Raw genomic sequence first — 20,983 nt, forward strand, 5'->3', positions numbered from 1 at the left:
GACGTGGGAAAAGTCAGTGCAGTGTACAGAGCTGGATGAAGAGGAAGTGGGAGACCACAGCAATCCCAGCAGAGCTACTCCCTCTGCTGCCTGGGTGGCCCAGTTGAATAAAATTGATGCAGCCATCCAGTGCGATGGGACCTGCTGGCAAGATGCAGAGCTGGAGAGTTCCCTAGAGTCATCACCAGAAGGTAGTAGCAAGGGGACAGGGGAAAAGTCAGGGTTTGGGGATCTGGATGAAGATGAAAATAAAGTAGGAGAGAACAGCCACCCTCAGGGGTCCACTCCCTCTGCTGCCTGGGTGGCCCAGTTGAATAAAGTTGACGAAGCCATCCAGTGCGATGGGACCTGCTGGCAGGATGCAGAGCTGGAGTGGTCCCCTGAGCATGAACTGGTAAATGAAGAGTCATCACCAGACTGCGTAACACACGGATTAAGGAAAAAGTCGAGGAATAGGAAATTAAGCACAGGTGACCAGGCCCTGAGTGTATTCTTAAACCGTAAGACAGTGTATTTGAAGAAAAATGCAGTCTTGAACATTGTGATTCCTGATGATTCAGATGACTGTGAGTTGGAAGATGAAGAGTTTGAGGTAGAATGGCTCTTTGAAGAAGATACTGAGTTGAGTACTGCTAAGGAAAAGTTGTATCATGAGGCATGCAGGGCAACTAGGGTGTCAGAGGGTCCTCTCTATCCCAAACTTGTGTGGCCCAGTAGTTACCAGAACTACTATAGTGAGTATGCCGAATACGAGAACATCCCTTTGATGTTCTGGATAAGTAGACCGGAGGGCCATCATGTCATTTACAGCAAGCTCCGAACGAAGCCTATGGCCAATGACGAGGAAGAATCTCAGGAGTCATTGACGTAAGTGATTAAGGGGCTCATCCTGTTTGGTTTTCTAGTGGTTTTGTTTTGGGTCCTGTATGCAAAGGCAGCTGCCAATCAATATTTCTGTAGGATTTGAAAAAGAGGAACCAATGTTAGAATTGAGACAAAGCTGTAGTGGATGATAGAGAGGTCGGTGATAGGAGAGAGATGGCTTGAGACAGAAAAGGAGGGTCATAGGTCTAACAACTAGCTGTGGGCAGTGAAAATTGGCAGCATTCTACCTGGGTAATAGGCATATTTTAGACGCTAGGTTACAAGGGCGTATACTGGGTTTTTCCTGATGCTGCTACAAATAGTAAATGGTATTTCACATGCTCCTGGTGGCTTCACCTTAAGTGTCCCAGTTTAGGGCTGGGTACTAGAAGCTTAGTATCTTACTAACAGGCTGTACCCACACCGAGCCTTGGCATTGAGTTATCCCTGCCATACCTCCAACACCTAGTCCTGGCATGTCAGGGTGCAGTTGCTTAATAGCCACTTAAAGGACATTCATGCCCTGCAGTAGTCACAAAAGAAAGATGGATAACTAAGTGCAAAATGTCAAACTTTAGCTTTATCCTAAATGTGGAAATATGGATGTTCTCTGTATAATTTGTTATGCAACTGATTTAAGGAAATGCATTATTTTATTCATAGGTAATGAATTCCTGACTTCCAGCTACAAAGAAGAGCTAAATGTTGCTTTATCATGATGGGCTACACCATGTGATGTCTTCATTTGAACTAAATAAAACTATTACACCAACAAAGAAGCCTTTTGGAGTTATTAGTTGTAAAAGTAAATTGAATTGCATATGTGATTCTTAAGCATTTTCTTTCAGCCCCTAAATGGCTACATCATTAACACCACCTAAAGATCTGGGTCATTCATGTATACTTCTGTTTTATAATCTAAGGGACATTTAGATAAGGTGAAAGGCCGGTGGAGTTGACAGAATAGATGGATTCCCTAAACGGCCTTCCGTGGGGCCCACCTTTATAGATGGAGACCAGGCACTTCGCAGTGCCTGATAGCAGCACTGTCCAGGGTGGGCACCCAGGAAGGAAGCGCTCAGGGAAAGTTTCTTTGTCCATGCTAAGAACCAGTGTGTGGAACCAACCTTTTGACAATGGTTTGGGTTAAGTCTGACTAGATGCCAAAAAGGTTTATTTGTTCCTTTGTTAAGGACAGTACATGGTAGCATTCATCGTTGAGCAGATGTGGGTGTGATGGGAGTGCCATGAGGGATGGCTATGTACAGTAGTGGTCCATGGATGTGATCAGTGTTGCCGCTTAGCTAAGATTCTTCAGATTCACAGTCCAACAAGACTGCCCACCTGTCAGATGCCACTGATAATCTGGGCTTCTAACAGACAGGTTATGAGTTGGGAGGTTCCAATGTTTTGCCTCAGGTTGGATTAAAGGAACATAAACATTTTACTAAATTGCCGGTTTATATAACTCAGGAACAGCCAGATGGAAGAGATGCACAGGGCATGGTACAGGGAGATGGTGCAGTGCCCCCATGCCCGCTCCAGGCACACGGCTCTTCCAGCACCTCCAGTGTTTACCAACCAACCGAGCAGCTCTCCCGAACCCTTATGGGTTTTTATGGATGTTCTAATGCATAGGCATGATTGATTAAATTTAACCTCCAGCCCCTTTCCCCTCCCCCACAGGGAGAGGGACGAAGTTCTCATTTTCTGTTTATGGTTCTGTCAACCATCCCTCATTTCCAAAGTTGCCTTCCATCAAACCCAGCTGTGGTGGAAAGAGCTTATAAATGACAAGGCACCCAAGTCACTTTATGGCTCTGAAATGGTTTCAGGTACTACGTATGAGAGACCAAATATAAAGATACTCTGATTGCTCATGAAATTTCAAGAGTTTTGGTAACTGATTCAGGTACTGTGGATTAAATCCAAATATATATGAGAAATATATTTTGGTATCTAAATCAGCGGTCACCAACCTTTTTGGCACCGGGGACCTGTGCTCCTATGAGAATCTTAATGCCTCATGATCTGAGGTGGAGCTGAGGCAGTGATGCTAGTGCTGGGGAGCAGCTGCAAATACCGATGAAGCTTGCTCGGCTGCTGCTCATCTGCTGTGCGCCCCGGCTCCTAACAGGCCATTGACCAGTACCAGCTAACAGTCTGGGTGTCGGGGAGCCCTCATCTAAGTGACCAAATACATATTTCTTATAAGTCATGTATCACAGGACAAATGGAAACAATCGTGATGGAAGAATGGTTAAATCATTGCGCAATCAAAGGAATTTTGTGGCCACTTAAAGCTTGTGAGCAGTAAGATCGCCAAGGTAAGTCTGAACAATCTTCGAAGTGTTATTCAGTTAACGTAGAACTACAAACTGAGTGACTATGGTAATGCATTTTAAAAATCTGGAAGGCTTTCAAACCATTGTAAGTATTTTTACTGTGTAATGGCTCTGAACTGGGAACTTTTTTGAGCTTGTAATACTTCTATAATTTTAAAACAGTTTTTAAATCTTTGCAACAGAGCAGTCGAAAGGAAAAGAGATTGACGATGTGAGTGAGGTAGGGTAGTGAAAGGGAGATCTCGGGTAGGGGTAACGTACCATAGGTAGTAGCAGGAGCAGCTAATATTCATTTAGCGATTGTAATTTGCCAAACTCTACTAAGTGCTCTACAAGCATTAAGTTGCTTAATTCTCTATAACTGTATGAGGTCAACATCAGTCAAGGAAATGGAGACAGATAAAGCAACTTGCCCAGTCTGATAGCGCATGAATGGGGAGGCTGGGATTCAAACCCAGGCGGTCTTGATCACTGTCCTACTGCTAGCTGACACTCAGGATCCAGAGCACAGGTCAGCGACTGGTCTGTCAGGAAGAGAGAAACCTGACAACCACTATTAGTTTTCTATTGCTGCATAACATTGTCACACACTTAATGGTCTAAAACAACCATTTATTACCTCACAGGTCCATACCTCCTAAGTCTGGGCAGGTTTGGCTAGGTTCTGCTTGGTCTCATATGACCAAAAGCAAGATGTCAGCAGGGTTGGGCTCATATCTGGGGCTCTGGTGACGATGATGCATTTGAGGTCATGGAGGTTGGCAAAACTGTGTTCCCTTAAGCTACAGGATTGAGATCTCCGTTTCCTTGCTGGCTGTTAGGCGTCTCTAGTTAGAGCTTGCTGCAATTAGTAATTAGTCGGCTGCATTCCTTGCCTTGTAGTCCCTTCATCTCTGCCTTTAAAGTCAGTAATGGTATGTGGAATCAGAATTCCTGTATTGCTATCAACTAAAGAAAAGTCTGGAATTTTAAAGGGCTCTCATGATTTGGTTAGGAACACCCAGATAATTTCCCTCTCCTTGTGCTCGTAAAATTATTAAATCACGAGACTAAAGTTCATCGTATTAACGGTCCCGGATATTAGGGGGGAAAACCTTGGGGCCATTTTAGAATTCTGCCAGCGTAACTATGATGTTGGTTCGGTAGGGTGTCTTTGTGAAGAGCAGTCTGAAGTCTTATAATGCCTCCCTGGATAGCAGTGGAAAATGCTCAGCCTGGAGGGAGGTGTTTGATGATGAAGGTTTGAATAGGTGACTAGCAAAGTTTTGGTTTGCTGGTCAGCTTTATGGACTCAGTTGAGTTTGGAGATGATGAATTTGCGGGGGTACCAGTCTACCTGGCTGTGTGATTATTCTCTAGCAGTGTGGGTACAGGTGCAGAGGAAGTTTGAGGTTCTTCTGAGAAAACTGGGCAAAAAGACCACAAGCCAAGGGTGATGACAGGCTTTACTGATAGACTCTGGAATTTGGTTAGAAACAGAAGACAGAAATCCAGAATTAGGGAGTAGGGATTATAGTTAATGTGGAAGGGCTGCAGGGGATGCCCAGATTCCAGTTGAAGCGAGAAGTAGAGGAATGCCCCCATAAGAGGTTAAATAGAGCAGTGGTTCTCCAGGTGTGGTCCCCAGACTGACAGCATTAGCATCATTTGGAGACTTGTTAGAAAGGAAAATCCCCAAATGCACCCCAGACCTACTGAGTCAGAAAGTAGAAGTCTGGGAGCACAGGAATCTGTTTTAATAAGCACTCTAGTTGATTTTGACACCCCCCAAATTTGAGAATCATTGATGCAGATTTTTTCATATTAAGAATGGGATTTCGGGAAGACTGAGAAATCCCTGGAAGGAGAAGAGGAGAGGCTGGGACTTGGTAGGAAACACTGAGACATACAGGAGAGGGGAAGGGCCCATGTACTGCATGCTGAGCTAGGGTGCCAAGGATAAACGTAAAGCGTGCCTGAATTAACTGGCCTTAGGGTTTTCAGAAATAAGCCCTGGAGATTGCAATCTGGACCAATTGTTACTGAGGTGCTATTCCAAGGCCAAGACCAGGAGTATTTATTGATGAGTGTTGGAGATGGGTCCATTCTGGGCCTGGATTGGCTGCTCTTTAAAGAGCAGGGTGTGGGGGGCATCCAACTTCCAAGGAAAGAAGCTGGAAATGGGAGTAGAGAGTTCCTGGGACCCTGATTACAGCAACAGATCCTGCTGGATAAGGAGGGACACTTACCTGTGAGCAAGATCTAGCTCTACTGTGGCTCTGCAAAGAACAAGACTTACTCCCCCTGACCTGCAGGCACCACCCTGCCAGGTTGAGCTGCTTCTGCTTTGCCACCACAAAGCTGGAAGAGCCCAGAGGGGCAGCGCGTCACCGACAGGAAGGAGGGATGTATTTTGGGATGTGTGTGGCTGTTTCAGTACAGTAATTTCCCTATATTTTAAATTTTTTTCTGAGTCAGTTATCAGAGAGTCTTAGGATTTGGGCAGTAAGGTCCAATCAAATTCAATACAATGTAGCCACACAAGATTTTTCATGGTTCTAGGAAACCCTCCTCCCTAATTAACAAAACACCTCAGGTGATTATAAAAACACCTTTTGGTACAGTAAATGCTTAATGTACTCGACACTAAATTTTATACTGCCAAGTTAAAAAAACAATGCAGATGAATGTGTGTAGCATTTGTGTAAAACAGGTCCTATATTTGCTTGTGATATATAAAACACATCTGGAAGACTTCACAAGAAACTGGTAAGATTGCTAGCCATTGGGGAAGGGAGCTAGGAAGCCATGGGAGAGAGGAAGGAGGAAGCGTTTTCATTACTAAACCTCATGTACTTTTTAAATCTGGAACACATGCAGGCATGATTCAAAAATAAAATACACACATTTAAAAAAGTAATGACCTTTTATTATCCTCAACAACAGAGAAAAGCCAAGGCTGAAGTCTGTGGGAATTAAGTAGCCTCACTATGGAGGGTGACAGCACCTGGAGGAGCGTCCTCAGGGATCCCTTCGTCCGGCCACCCTGACATTTCTAAGGCATCACCAACCACGGTGACCAGCAGGGAGGACGCCACTGAAGAGAGCTTTCCTGCCTGAAATCGGCCATCTCTGGAGCGAGCAATGGAGGACACAACTCACTCTCCTGTGGTCACATCTTCACTGGAAGGTGAGTGAGAAATCACACGCGTGACGCCAGACACCCTTCCTCCTCTCCCGGTCCCCTCCGAGCCCACGATCCTCTGCGTGGGCCGCAGAGTCTGACCTGAGACGGGACAGCTGAACGCGTCGAGTGCCTGTCAGTCCGAGTCTGAACTCTCATTCGACTTGGAAGACTTATGCTTTCGTTTTCTCTTCTTTTTCTTCTCTTTCTTCTTTTTCCTGTGCTTTTCCTTTTTCTTCTTTTTCTTGTGTTTCTCCTTACATTCTGAGGAACCGGAGCTGCTTCCATCGTCATCTGAGGTGGAATCCTCCAGTAATTGTTTTAACTGCTGTATCCTAAACATTTAAGATTGGTCAAAGAAGCATCAACCCTAACAACTTAAAAAAATTATTTTTAGATATAAGAGTAGTGAAGGTAACAAAAAGGTCACAAATAATCACCTCATTAAACATAGTACTTATTTTTATTTTTGCATAAAAATAAAAATTTTTTTATTTTCCCCATTCCTGTCCATGTTCGTGCCTATTTTACAGGACTGTAACGAGCATAAGGAATTTTGTATTATTTTCATCTTCTGAAATATTTCTGCATGTTTCTGTGGTCCTTACTATTATAACTTCTAACAGGTACATAGTTTCCTAAATCTTTCTCCCACTGTGCAAGTTCATATCAAGCAATCTACCTCCTCAACAATAACTCAATACTACCGATTGGAAAAAAAAACACTTTTTTTCCCTGTCTTTATTCATGTCTAAGAATAATTTTATTTATTTATTTATGCAACCCTTGGTTGACCTCAGATTGCAAGGACCTTGTCAGCTTACAATCCTTTATTTATTTTTTTACGCCTACAGCACCTGGTCTTCCTAGGTGTCTGAGAATAATTTTTAACAATGGCTCCGATCCTTAAAGACGTTGGAGAGGATACACTAGATCACGTGAGAGAGACTCAGTCCCAGAGTAGAACCGGGCAGCACAACCTGGGCTGCCAACATCACCTGTCAGCGGCGTGAGTGGCCCAGTGCAAGAGGCGAACGCAAGCAGAACGGGCTGACCTGCTCATCCCCGCCCCACCTCCCCACCCCACCTCCCCACCCCCCAGCCTTTTCAGCATTGCTCCTGCCCCCCAAGTGTGTCACGGTTAAAGTGCCACATTTATTAAACCACTCTTCTATTCTGGAATGGTTATTTCCAACTTAACATAATTTAAAAGTTGACAAAGGTACTGTTATCAGGACGACCTCACCTGATATCCTTTTCATGTCTTTTATTCTCTCGTATGATGTCATACATGGGATCTTCATGCACCTTGGGGGTTAAAGAAGGTTAAGTTTTGATTAGGTTTCGCAGACTTTTAAAGTAAAACTAAATCTCTATTTCACTGAAACCAGTTTTTTTCCTCCCCCATTTAGTGTAATTTTATATTCAATATATTCTAATCCTTCCTCACGGAGGCTATAAAAAAGGTTTTCCAGTTATACAAATACAGGGTTATAATTTAAATGTCCTTTATAAGGAAATAAACGATGGCAAAATCATTATTATTCAAGGCTAGAAATATGGAGGTAATTCTCTTTGTTCTATGTGGACAGATGATCAAGAGATTATTAAGCAAAACAAGTGAGTTGGAAAATGATATGTAAGAATGATTCATTTATAGGTACACAAAAATGTGTGTGTATATACCCCAAAAGAAGTCTGGAAGTATGGTCATCAAGCTACTTACTGTAAATTCCCTTTGGGGAGAGAGGCAAGCTAAGACTTGAAAAATCGATTTTGAAAAACCTAACTGTAATTTTTCATTTTATTAAAATAGGGCAAATGTATTTTTATAATATCTGTATAATTTAAAATTACTTAAATTACCTAAAAATAGGAATACACATAGAGTGAATTTTATGGTATGTGAATTATCTTTAAAACTATGTTTTTGTAAAAATTTTACATACTAAAGAAAAAAAATTAAGTTATAATATCTATGACCTTGCTGCCTGGGGATACCCACTGCTAACATTTTAGTGTAGTTCTTCTACTCATTATTCATAATTTACAAAAAAATTATAATCATATTATATATATATAACACTCTGTTCTCTTTTTCACTTATGTTTTTATGAACATCTTCTCATGACATTACACATTCTTTAAAAACATAATTCTTAAAAGCTAATGTTTTCTATGTTACGGTAATTTATGTTGGTATATTGGCCATTGAAGATATTCCTATTTTTCTTTAGTTTTTATTTTTCAACCATATGAATAATTCTGAAAGTCATTCTTATACATTCATAAAAATTTATGTATGTTGATGTTGTTATATCTTTAGGATTAATTCTTAGAATTTAGGTTTCTGAATTAAAAAAATATGAACATGTTAAGTTTTTGAGATTTATCACCAACTTATTTGTTATAGGAGCTATAAAAATTGATATTCCAGCTAGCGGTGATTTAGCCAGAGTATTTTCTTCAAATTATTAAAATGAAACAATAATTTCAGTGTCTTAAAATCACTGGAGAATGTTTGTGGACTCTAGTTTGATATATGCTGATAATCCTAATATATCTGAAAAGAGCAAGTTAAAATGACTGACACAGCTACTGAACAGTGAATTAAGTTACTGAATGGTGAATTAACACCCATCGGAGGTGACTATGTGAAAATAAAGTGAGGAAATGAAATATCTATTTTGTTGTCATCTTAAGAAGATATATTATTTATATACACTTCTAGTTGATAATAAAAAAATATCTAATCTGTAGACAAAGACTGGGAAATTAGGACCCTGATTTTAGTTTTGAAACATTATTATTTTTTACTTAAGTAAAAGATAACAATGTCTACATTGGCAATAAGTAAAATACATAGTAAGAAAAAAGTAGATAATCTTCAGAAAAAGAATCAGTGTCTGAAGGCATAAGCAAGTAACACTTTCATAAGGAGTTAGTTCTTTGCAATGAACTAACCTGTCACACAAATTCAACATAACAGAGCTGTAGTTAATACCAGATACTTTGGCCAAAAGGTGTCTGGGAATATATTTTTACGTGAACCTCCAGTTCCTTGGTGACGGCCCGATCCACGGACATTCACCATCTTTGGTAAACGTAAATTGACACTCTGGGGTTTTACTTACTACTCTGAACTGCTCTAACTTTTGGTTGCCTTTGATAAAGAAAGGGCATTCTTTATCACCCGTTCGGTGACCATACCGTTTACAACGCCAACCTAAAAACAAAGAAAAAGGGGATATATTTCTGTAAGATAATGTATTTTCACTTAAGATAAAGTATCAGTAGGTCATACTAAAGATATTCTTCATTAGATTCCAATTTTAAAAGCAAATGCAATCAGTGGGGGAACCATGTAGGATCCCAGAAAATAAAGGCAAACTAATTGCTTCCTTAAGCATCCTTTAATCTTGGAGTTTTAGAAATGAACCAAGTACTTACTAAGCAATCCCATGCAAAAAGCAAAGTGTAATTTAATTTTATTTTTTAAACTGTGTGTGATGGGTTGAATTGTCATTCCTATTGCCCCTCCCCCACCCATGTCCTAGCTCCTCGTACTTCAGAATGTGACCTTACTGGGAGACGGGGTCTTTAGAGAAGCCTGGAATAGACCTTTCCCTCAGAAGGAATCGATCCTGCCAGCAGATTTCAGACTTTTCTCCTCCAAAACCATGAAACAATAATTTCAGTGTCTTAAAATCACTGGAGAATGTTTGTGGACTCTAGTTTGATATATGCTGATAATCCTAATATATCTGAAAAGAGCAAGTTAAAATGACTGACACAGCTACTGAACAGTGAATTAAGTTACTGAATGGTGAATTAACACCCATCGGAGGTGACTATGTGAAAATAAAGTGAGGAAATGAAATATCTATTTTGTTGTCATCTTAAGATATATTATTTATATACACTTCTAGTTGATAATAAAAAAATATCTAATCTGTAGACAAAGACTGGGAAATTAGGACCCTGATTTTAGTTTTGAAACATTATTATTTTTTACTTAAGTAAAAGATAACAATGTCTACATTGGCAATAAGTAAAATACATAGTAAGAAAAAAGTAGATAATAATGCTTCAGAAAAAGAATCAGTGTCTGAAGGCATAAGCAAGTAACACTTTCATAAGGAGTTAGTTCTTTGCAATGAACTAACCTGTCACACAAATTCAACATAACAGAGCTGTAGTTAATACCAGATACTTTGGCCAAAAGGTGTCTGGGAATATATTTTTACGTGAACCTCCAGTTCCTTGGTGACGGCCCGATCCACGGACATTCACCATCTTTGGTAAACGTAAATTGACACTCTGGGGTTTTACTTACTACTCTGAACTGCTCTAACTTTTGGTTGCCTTTGATAAAGAAAGGGCATTCTTTATCACCCGTTCGGTGACCATACCGTTTACAACGCCAACCTAAAAACAAAGAAAAAGGGGATATATTTCTGTAAGATAATGTATTTTCACTTAAGATAAAGTATCAGTAGGTCATACTAAAGATATTCTTCATTAGATTCTAATTTTAAAAGCAAATGCAATCAGTGGGGGAACCATGTAGGATCCCAGAAAATAAAGGCAAACTAATTGCTTCCTTAAGCATCCTTTAATCTTGGAGTTTTAGAAATGAACCAAGTACTTACTAAGCAATCCCATGCAAAAAGCAAAGTGTAATTTAATTTTATTTTTTAAACTGTGTGTGATGGGTTGAATTGTCATTCCTATTGCCCCTCCCCCACCCATGTCCTAGCTCCTCGTACTTCAGAATGTGACCTTACTAGGAGACGGGGTCTTTAGAGAAGCCTGGAATAGACCTTTCCCTCAGAAGGAATCGATCCTGCCAGCAGATTTCAGACTTTTCTCCTCCAAAACCATGAAACAATAATTTCTCTTGTTTAAGTTACCCAGTTGGTGGTACTGTTATGGTGGCCCCAGCAAACTATAGGGGCATCAGGCAATTCCAACCAAGGACATCAGGAAGCAGGAAGAAGAATTAACACTAAGATCAGCCAACTGTGCTCCATGCTGGCAGCAACTGAAAATGTGTAGCGACAAGAAAATAATGTTTTTCCTTTTATATTTTTGAGAGCTGGTAGTAGGAAACCAATGGGAAAAATGAGGTTTAGGGATTCTTGATCGCCACTGACATGCCCCTGTCCTCACCTCTCTATTTTGATTTACCTCCACCTGGGGAAGGAATACATCCTTAACGCAAATGCAGACCCCTTAAACAGATGTCTGCCTTTATGACAAAAATGGAAGGATGTTAAATGCCATGGATTGATGTATAGACCATCTGTGATCAAGACGCTCTGTGTAAAGAAAAGGTACTCCTTGCTACTCAAAGTGTGGTCAACAGACCAGGAAGACTAGCATCACTTGGGAGCTTGTTAGAAATACAGAATATGAGGCTCACCCTACGTTTGAGAAGCTCTGCTCTGGGTAACACTCAGATCACTGAAATCAATTAAAGTATGAATAGGGGTTATGTGTATATTTTTTCTCATCTGGGGTGAATCCAAGTTTTGTGGAGCCTGAAGCTTATATAACTTAAGAGGAGGAAGGGATCGTTAGGGACAAAAATCTGGCCTTGGTAAGACAGGGCCATATGAAGACATTGTTGGGGCACCGTAGGCCTTTGGAAGGTGCAAGTGAGGAGCCCTAGAGCTTAAGATCCATTAACTTCATGGTAAAACCGGTTCTGGTCCTAAAAGAGCACTTTCAACTTGCAAGTTGATGAAAAGAACTGTAAAATGATAAATGAAACACAACTAAGGACCTTATTAAACAGACAGTGGTTTTTAAAAAAACAAAAAAGATAGTGCAGCAGAATTCTGGGTAAAGATGGCAGATTAAAAACAATCATTTACTTTCATCCCCTTTCTGGCATCCCATAAAAACTATAACAAAAAGAATACTTTTTAAAAGGCATAAACCACAAGGACAGGAAAACTAGGAAAGGAGAAAACATTAAAAAAACACTGGAAGTTATAATTCAAATAAGCGTGTGCTAAATGAATAGCAGATCCCAGAAAACTGAATTCTAAAGTAGGGAGCACTGAGAACCAACTCAGTGTTGATTTGTAGAGCTCCCAAAAGCTGAGGAACTGCAGCATATTTCTGGAAACGGAGTTGAAGGGGGTACTTTAAATAAGGAGTCTTGGTCAGAAGCCCATGTGGCATCTCTCCCCGATCCTGGCATGAAGGAGGTTCATTCTCTGGAGAAGGCGAGCAGAGTCTCTGGCTGTGGAGCTGTCAGGCACATTGGAAGGCAATGCACACAGGAAGAGCATGTGAATGACTGAATGCTGGATGCTGAGACTTCACAGCCTTGTTCCTTAAATCGGTTCCCAGAACAAGGAATGTGGCCTTCATCTTCGGCAGGAAATGACTTTGCTGTGAAAACCTAACCAGCCTAATTAGGAAGATTACAGATACTGATCTCAGAGTTACTGTTTACAACAAGATAATGCCTGAACCTGGAAAATCAATATATATATAATACAAGCATGATCTTTAGACGTATGAAGATAAATATCAGAATAACCAACCAGAAGAGCTTCAAGTGGGAACGGAGAAAAAGAGACTGGGAACTGCTATTTTAATTATGTGCACGATGAATCTCTACAAACAAGTGTCCTAAAGAGGCAGCAGTGCCCTTTCTTCAAATGCCACCTTACGCTGGCGAAGGGGCTGCTGCTCGGGTGTGTGTGTGGGAGGTGCCCACAGATCTCTACCTGCTCCACACTCGCCCTCTGTGGCCCGTAAGCTCTGCTCGGCTTACGCGGATGAAACCTCAGCACTGATGGAGGGGGACCGACTGAGGTAACACCCAAAGGGACCCGCCCTCCAGGGCACCCCGGTCCCCCACAGCGTTTCTAACGCGGAAGGGCCTTTCTGTCGGCAGAACAGGACTGACGGGTGGACTCCAAAGACAGCTACGTCCTGCGCCAAGACACCCCTGGAGCCGGACGCCCTGGGGTCAGAGCTTTCGCCACCTCTTACTGACACGTGCACGGCGGCTTCCGAATGCGTGAAACAGAGATCGGGCCATGACCATAACAGCGCTGTGGCGAGAACGAATTAGAGAGAGAAACACGCGTCGTGAGTCGCGGTGTGTGGCGTGCGCGTGTTCAGGAGTGCTACTTGACACTTCGCACTCACACTGCATCACTTTGACTTCCTTCCCCAGTGGCATCCAGAGCCCCTTGGTTGGCGCGTGAGCCAGAAATTCCCTGGCGTGTTCGTTGCCTGGTACATCTGGTATACAGTCTTCTGGCTTGGTCTCATCTTCCTAAACAAGGAAACGGCGTGTCAGCGACACGGCACAAAAGCCCTGGCACCCCACACTCCCCCACCCCGTCTCCACCCCCACTTCGGAACACAGCGCGGCCTGGCTTTCCCATGGGCCAGAGATCCCAAGGCCGTCACCAGTCACCCTCTCAAGGACTAGAAAGACAAACGAGACCTGACAGCAGAAACGGAGAGGAATGTACCAGAAGAACCGGATCGCACAAATGAAGTAGCTGTTCTTACACAGAAGTTACTCGTGAAGCAGAATAAAACCTGTCCTTCATATAGGAATGACCCGCGAGCTCAAAATTCTAATGTAAATTAGATTCTAAGACCCAAAACGGTTTACTACCTCAAAATCTTTGTGGAATGAGGCAGGATATGAGAATTAGAGCAGACAAGGCTAGCTGGATAAAAAAAACGGCGCGTTATGTTAAAATGGCTTATTAGACCTTGAAGGCCACTGTCAGGTTTTCTAGTCACACGTGTTGTGTCTCTGATACACGCTTTCACCACTGAGTAACCACATTTACAGTTAAGGAGCTTTTCTACGTTTTAGCTTCCATGAGTATTAAATGTATATTGGAAAATGTCTTTTTAAATCTTTTTTTAAAAATTGAAATTAAGCAAACAGAAAAGATAGCTTTTGGCCTTGAACTACTCTAAGTCTCAGTCCCGCAGAGAGAGACCAACGCTGGCCGGGGTGCTGGAGGAGGAGCTCCTGCACCCCGGGAGGCTGGACGGAGACGAGCTTCAGAGTCTACTGTTCCCTAAGCCGATGACATTCAAGGAACCAGCATCAGGGGAGTCAGAGAGTCAGCACAGGACAGCAGAGCTTTGAGAAGATGCTGTCAGAAGTGAGAGAGAAGGGGAGGGGTCCTGAGGAGCAGACGTGGGCCTGCGGCGTTTCTTAAGGAACAGACACACAGCTGATTAAATTTCTACAAAGGCACAGGCTGGTGACTAAGCCCGAGTGTCTGATCGGCATCTGCAGGGAAGAAACAGGGTTATCGTAACAAGAGGTGCAAAGCCTTATGCAACCGTTTTCATAACAAGTTACTGAGTCTGAGCTCTGAGTCTGATATGTCTAAGAGAAGAACCCAAAGCAGAAACTTCACACTGACCTTGATAAGCCCAGGAGGAGGTTTTTCATAACTGGAAAGGAGAAAAAAAAACAACCAACCATCATCAATCTCATTAACAGAGGTACAACACATTTTAATGAGCGAAAAGCAGCTGCAGGCTAAAATTAAAAGGATATTTTTAATAAAAACTTAAAACGGTTAATAAAATATGCCCAGCACTCAAGAGATCACATGGAAATAAACTGATGCTGTACCACATCCTGCTGAGATCTAGAACTTAAATTCACCGCACTAATAACAAGCCCGGTGTTTCAGCACAATGATGGTAGTTTTGGAAGAAGGGAAAGCAAGAGATTGCAGGGAAAATGTGAGGTAAGAAGACCGTGAGTTAATTATAGTTCTCAACTGTCATAGTTGTCAGGTTGCTTACCCAGGGTAACCCCCGCTTACGCAGCACTGAAGAGGGTGGGTGGCTCCTAAAAATCGTGTAACTTAATGATTTAATGTTTCCTTCATCCTGACCCTCTTCTTATGCACCAGCTTTAATGGCCTTTCCGGACAGAGTAAATATTGGGGGTGCAGGGGTTAGGAAGAATTGACTAAGGGAAAAGTGAAATGCTTTTTCCATCCTCTCAGATGTGAAAGAAAACTTTGGTGATGTGATATTGTCACTTATAATAGGAAATATATATATCTGGTCTTCACTGCTCTTGGTACATAGCTCCTAAAACCCATGTAATTTCCTACAAGAGCCGAAGTGGCACCTTTTGCTATTATACTTAGTTTTGTTCCCAATTCCTGAAATAGCTCCAGAGCTAAGAAGGTGAAAAGTTTCTTTTGTTATTCATAACAAGCCCCTTTCAAGGGAACTGAGCTTATGTTAATAAAGTAACTTTTGGAAAGCCCCTCAGGATAGGGGCTGGTTGCCAGGGGAACAAGCCTGTGATTAGAGGATTGAAATTTTCAGTTCCACCTCCAGGGAGAATGAACTAGTCGCCAAAGGCCAGTGATTAATAAATCATGTCCATGTAATGAAGCCTCTGTAAGAAGCCAAAAGATGGGGTTCAGAGAGCTTCAGGGCTGGTGAACTCGTGGAGGTGTGGCATTCCCGGAGGAGGGTCTGGAAGGAAGTCCCAGCCCCTTCCCACAAACCTTAACCTTCTGTATCTCTTCCATCTGGCTGCTCCTGAGTTATGTCTTTGTATAATAAACCAGCAACCGAGCAAGTAAAATGTTTCCCTGAGTTCTGTGAGCCGCTATAGTACACTAACCACACTGGAGGCGGAGGTTGGGGGAACCTCTGATTTATAGCTTATCAGTCAAAAACAGTTAACTTGGATTTGGCAATTGGTAGGTAAAGTATGTGTGGGCGGGGACAGTCTTGTGGGACTGAACTCATCTCCAGGTGGAGCGTGTCAGAGTTCAGTTAAATGTGTAGGACATCTACTTGGTATCCTCTGAGAATAGGAAATTGCTTGGTGGTGTTGGAAACCTTCTCACCCCCGATGCCCAGCTGGAGTCCTGTGAAGTGCTGTGAGTGTAGTTTGAGCATAGAGAAGGAAAAGAGGAGTGGTTTTTCCTTTGCAATGGATGAGAGATGCTGTGAGTAGCTACAGCAAAAAACACTCCACTTTGGCTTCCTCTTTGGACCCTTCCCAATAAGGATTTTGATGGAGGCTTCTCCGTGCTTACCCTCACCATCACTAATTCAGAGCTCTTCTGAAGGAACGGGGGACTTACTTATTCCTTAAAGATTACATAGTAGACAGCTTAGTATACACAGAATTCACTTTTTAGGTATGCTATTTCCAAAGCGAATACTTAAAATATTTTCCAGTGGAAAGCTGTGGCATGTCTTTGGTCTAGGCTTCTCTTAGACAGAAAAATGGTAATTTGCATGAGTTGGGAAGGTGATACTTCCTCAGCAGCCATCAATAGAAACATAAATGCTATGCTTTATATGCAAAAGAGTTTGGAAAGGAAGTGGTAGTCTACATATGTAAATATCCATTACCCAACAATACTTTCTTTTTTCCATAGGTGTTGTACAAATAACATATGGCCAACAAGCTAAGATCCAAATTCCTGAGAAAATAAATGTTTTTCGCCTAGATGGAGGAGTGTGACGGAACTGCATATTTTGAAATCTGTTATTATCAGCAATGGCTTTCCCTAAGAAGTCCACTTTTCAACTGTTCCCACAAATCTATTTTTTCCAAGGGGTAAACAATTAGTTTATAAGCAAAAAAAAAAAAAAAAAAGTAGTTAAAAAATATTTCTCAAATACTAAGGTAATAGTTAACTATTAAACATAGATTTGGAAATGGGAATGGGAGTGTTTGTTTACTGCACTGAGACAGCTGAAAAGTGCACTACGTTTGTCGTTAATTCTTAGAAAATGAAAATAAAAGTTGGTGGAGGCCTGTGATTTTGTGCCATCTGTGAAGTCTTACAGTTAGTTATATCATGCAGATTGCAATACACTGCTCTGAGCAGTATAAAGACTAAATTTAGACAAGAGAGGAAAAAATTATCTTCCCAAGAGAGTATGGGGGAAGAAATCTTAATTTTGCTAAGTTCTTAAAAAATACTCCTTGGATTTTCGAGTGCTGGGGTAGGAGTTCTTTTGGAAGAGTCCTTCAGGTAAGCATACTCCGTTTCCACTGTTCCTGCAGCTGGCTCCTGTGGGGCTTGAAGGCAGAGAAGAAGCTGTTACATGTACACAGCATCTCCACTCTGTTATGCCTGGCAGCCCAGGAACACGGGCGATAGAACTGGAGCCTGGGATGGAACACAGGGTGGAAGACTCAGATGCCTTCAGGGCCTGGCAGGTGTGGTCAAAGGGTCTGAAAAGTTAAGGTGAGGTGTAAGAAAATGACCAGAAGAATGTGAGAGGACCTAACGAAGGCATACCAGGGAGTGAAAGGATTTGAATTTAATTTGTAAAAACCATGAAGGGGCTTCCCATTTAAAATGGCTGGCTGACCAACTGACTGATCTGCCTTCCTGCCTTTTCTAGACTCTCTTAAAATGACAGTAAAGGGATAAAAAAGTTAAGAAGCTACCAATAAATCCTGGGAGGAGATATTCGCAGAGAACGATTTCAAGACAAGGCTGGGAAGCCAATAGAAGAGAGTAACGGACATCTTCAGGTGGAAGAAGTTACAACCTTTGGAAGACAGAGGTTGGGAGGATGAACTGAATGGCCGGAACCACCAGACCACCACTAGTCTGCTCTACAGCCAGACTGTCTGCCCTCTCCCTTCGAAGAGACTGCAGGTTTAGTCCTCTGTGATACATAACTGGAGAGGCCACAGACGCATGGGAATAGTGGCACAGCTCAGGATGGGGAGGAGGGCGAGGCTGTCTGAACTCCGGAACCAAAGCTCCCTCTTTCTCCATCCCAACTCAAAACACTGGCACCCAGGCCTGAGAATGGAAGGTTCTTCTTTGGACAAACTGAACAGGCCTTACCTATGACATGCGGGAGTCTCCCCGTGAGAAGGGCAGATCACAGTCTGATATCCCTACAGTGAAACTTAAGTCAATAAACCAGCACCTCTGCATTCACTCTCTCTCAGCAGACCCTCAGAATAGCTTTACGATGCCACACTGCTACTGAGGGAGACTCAAGGATCCCTACACGTTAGGAAGAACAAACTAAGTGACAGACATCGAAACAAAAGGCAAAGAAGAAACAGGTAATGTTAGAAGAAAACAAAAAACTAATGAGCATCCTCAAAGAGGAGGGAAAATATATTATTGATGAAACAACAGGTGCTACAAAAAAAAAGAATTCTCAGAACGAGGCTGAGCTCTCGAAAGTTAAAAATATGGCAACTGAAACTTGAAAAAGGAACAATAGAGGAAGAGTTGGAAGATAAATCTTATAGAAAGTAGAGTGAAACGACAAAAGACGAAACAGGAGAGAGAAAACAGGAACAATAAAAAAAGAAAAGAAAATTTAAGCACAAATCATGTATGAATATGAAATATCCACTAAGTGTCAAGAAAATTAAATTTTTTTAAAATCCAGTGAGAAAAAGTTCACATTATCATGAAAATGCAAAATACTAGGAATAAAGAAGTCTCTAAAGCTTCCAAAGATAGGGTGAGGTAGAATAAATGACTATAAGAGAGGGAATCAGAGTGGCTGGCATCAGATATTTCAGCAACACTGGGATCTAAAAAATGGTGGCACACCACCTTTGAGATTGACTGAAAATAACTTCTAACCTAGAATTCTGTACCTAGCCAAACTACCTATCATGTTTGCGAGAAGAATAAAGACATTTTTCAGACATGGAAGGACTCCACAAATTTACCCAGAATGGGAAGTTATAGAATGTGATTGGGCAAAATGAGGTGAAGACAGAAAAAATAAGACATAGGATCCAGGAATGGGATCCAAGACCGGAGAGTGGCAAAGGAAGTCCCAGGATGATTGTTGTATACCAGGTCTAAGAAAGTAGCCAGAGTGTACTGGAGAACAGAAGGAAGATTCTAGGTTAAAAAAAAAAAATTAACTGATAGATTATCTGGTATGTAGGAACATACGGAAAAAGTACTCTCAGTTTTTAAGAAGCCTTTGGAATAAAATTAGCAGTGGGTAATAGGAAATTAAGCAAATGAAAAAAACTGAGGCTCTTATTAACTACTTGAAAAACACCACTTGTACTAGAAAGCAAAGGAAACCATAGAACACCATGTGCCTCAAAACTGAAAAATACATAGTTATAACAACGTTACACTAACTTTAACAAAATTACAATTGGAAAGGTTGAGACAAAGGTAGGGAAAGAACTGAAACCTCACCTATGAGGTTAGTAGGTAATATTTATTGTTCCATCAAAAAAAGCAGCATAAACATATAATTTAGAAATAAGTAGTTAAATCCCAGTAGAAAACATTGTTTCCTTATTGAAGCCTTGATTAGAAGGAAGAGAATAGGGACTGTGGGGGTGACTGAAGAGAAGGGATACGAACCACTTCTTTTTTTGAAATTAATCTTTTAGTAGTATTTCATGTTTAAACTATGTGACTCTGGAAATAGAAATATTTATTTAAAAGTAAACAAGCTTCTGAACTAGCTAAACCAAATATGCCAATAGCTGGAAAGTTTTAAATTTCTGAAACTGAAAAATCTCACTGGTCTGGGAATCAGACACCAGGGTTTCTCCTTAGTTTTGCTAGTTTATAGGGTGATGTACCGCTGATCAGGTTACTTAACTGCTGAGCCTGCATTTCCACATCTGCAAAAGGTTATATCTCTCTGATGACAGAGTGACAAAATAAATGTACAGTATTAAACACTGTCTGGCATCCTACAGTTAAAAATACTGAGCTAGGCTGAGCCCTGCCTGAGCTTATGCTGGGAAAGACTTTTGAACTTGCCTTACAGAGCACAGGGAGAGAGCAGCCGAGTGCCCTGAAGGGGCCAGGACTGTGGATGCCAGCAGAGCAAGGCCTGTGTCTTGCAACCACTGCCCTAGTGAGGTGACATTCAGCTCAAGGGCCACAGTGAAAAGAGCAGGCCAGGCTCCAAGAAAAAACAATGCATTTGTGTCAAATCTCCTAGGTTAATTATGAACCATTTTAACTCTTTGAAGACCTCTCCTTACACGATCTTCTTGGTGTAGGTAATAAAATGTGCCCGAAACAAACGAATTTACAGAGAAGACACAGAAAAACTGACTTCTACAGTTACTTGTAGAATCACAGAATCTTGGAAAATAAATGGAAAGTTATTAATCCAACATCCCACCTGGTGGTGAAGCCCCCTTTACAACCTACAATTCTGCCAGTGGTATCTGGACTCTATGTGAAGCCCTGGAGCCAGAGGAGCACAGGCCATGCTCACCAGCAAGGATCTATGTCTCTGGTCCTAATTCTTTTTGTTGAGCTGGACTCGGCCTCTTTGTAGCTTCCACGCTTGAGTCTGGTCAAAATCCTCAGGACCAGAGAGCACGTCTACACTCTTCCACCTGACAGCCACCTATCTATCCACTAGTTAGGGACAAGTCCCTTACCCCACTATTCTTTCCTTACCACGCTCATGTTATAGGACTCGGTTTTCTCTTCCCTTATTAAGAGCAGAAGAGATTATATCGGGTTCGTAGTGGGCCCTGTGACCTGAAAACCGTAAAAGGACAGGGACCAACGCGCTCAGAGGCACTTCCCGCGTATCCAGCCCCCAAATGCAGACCAAGCGCGGAGCGGAGCCC

At 41.8% G+C, this 20,983-nt stretch overlaps 1 protein-coding gene across 4 annotated transcripts in view; it reads right to left on the reverse strand.

Moving 5' to 3' along the window:
• Window positions 1–15,230, reverse strand: part of RP9 (RP9, pre-mRNA splicing factor) — a 167,805-nt gene extending 152,575 nt beyond the window's left edge. The window contains exons 1-6 of one of the 4 annotated variants that reach the window (XM_023532025.1): window positions 14,799–15,229; window positions 13,546–13,675; window positions 10,709–10,800; window positions 7,619–7,680; window positions 6,475–6,707; window positions 6,096–6,371 (exon numbers count right to left, since the gene is read on the reverse strand). In XM_023532025.1, the coding sequence (XP_023387793.1) occupies window positions 6,509–6,707; window positions 7,619–7,680; window positions 10,709–10,800; window positions 13,546–13,675; window positions 14,799–14,891 (576 nt within the window). In that variant the 5' untranslated portion in view covers window positions 14,892–15,229 and the 3' untranslated portion in view covers window positions 6,096–6,371; window positions 6,475–6,508. Of the gene's footprint in view, window positions 1–6,095; window positions 6,708–7,618; window positions 7,681–10,708; window positions 10,801–13,545; window positions 13,676–14,798 lie in introns of those variants that run through there. The other 3 variants (XR_002780934.1, XM_023532026.1, XM_011362470.2) reach the window with 3 other exon arrangements.
• Window positions 15,231–20,983: the final 5,753 nt, after the last annotated feature.

Source organism: Pteropus vampyrus, unplaced genomic scaffold (assembly GCF_000151845.1).
Source record: "Pteropus vampyrus isolate Shadow unplaced genomic scaffold, Pvam_2.0 Scaffold75, whole genome shotgun sequence".
NCBI classification, from domain to species: Eukaryota; Metazoa; Chordata; class Mammalia; order Chiroptera; family Pteropodidae; genus Pteropus; species Pteropus vampyrus.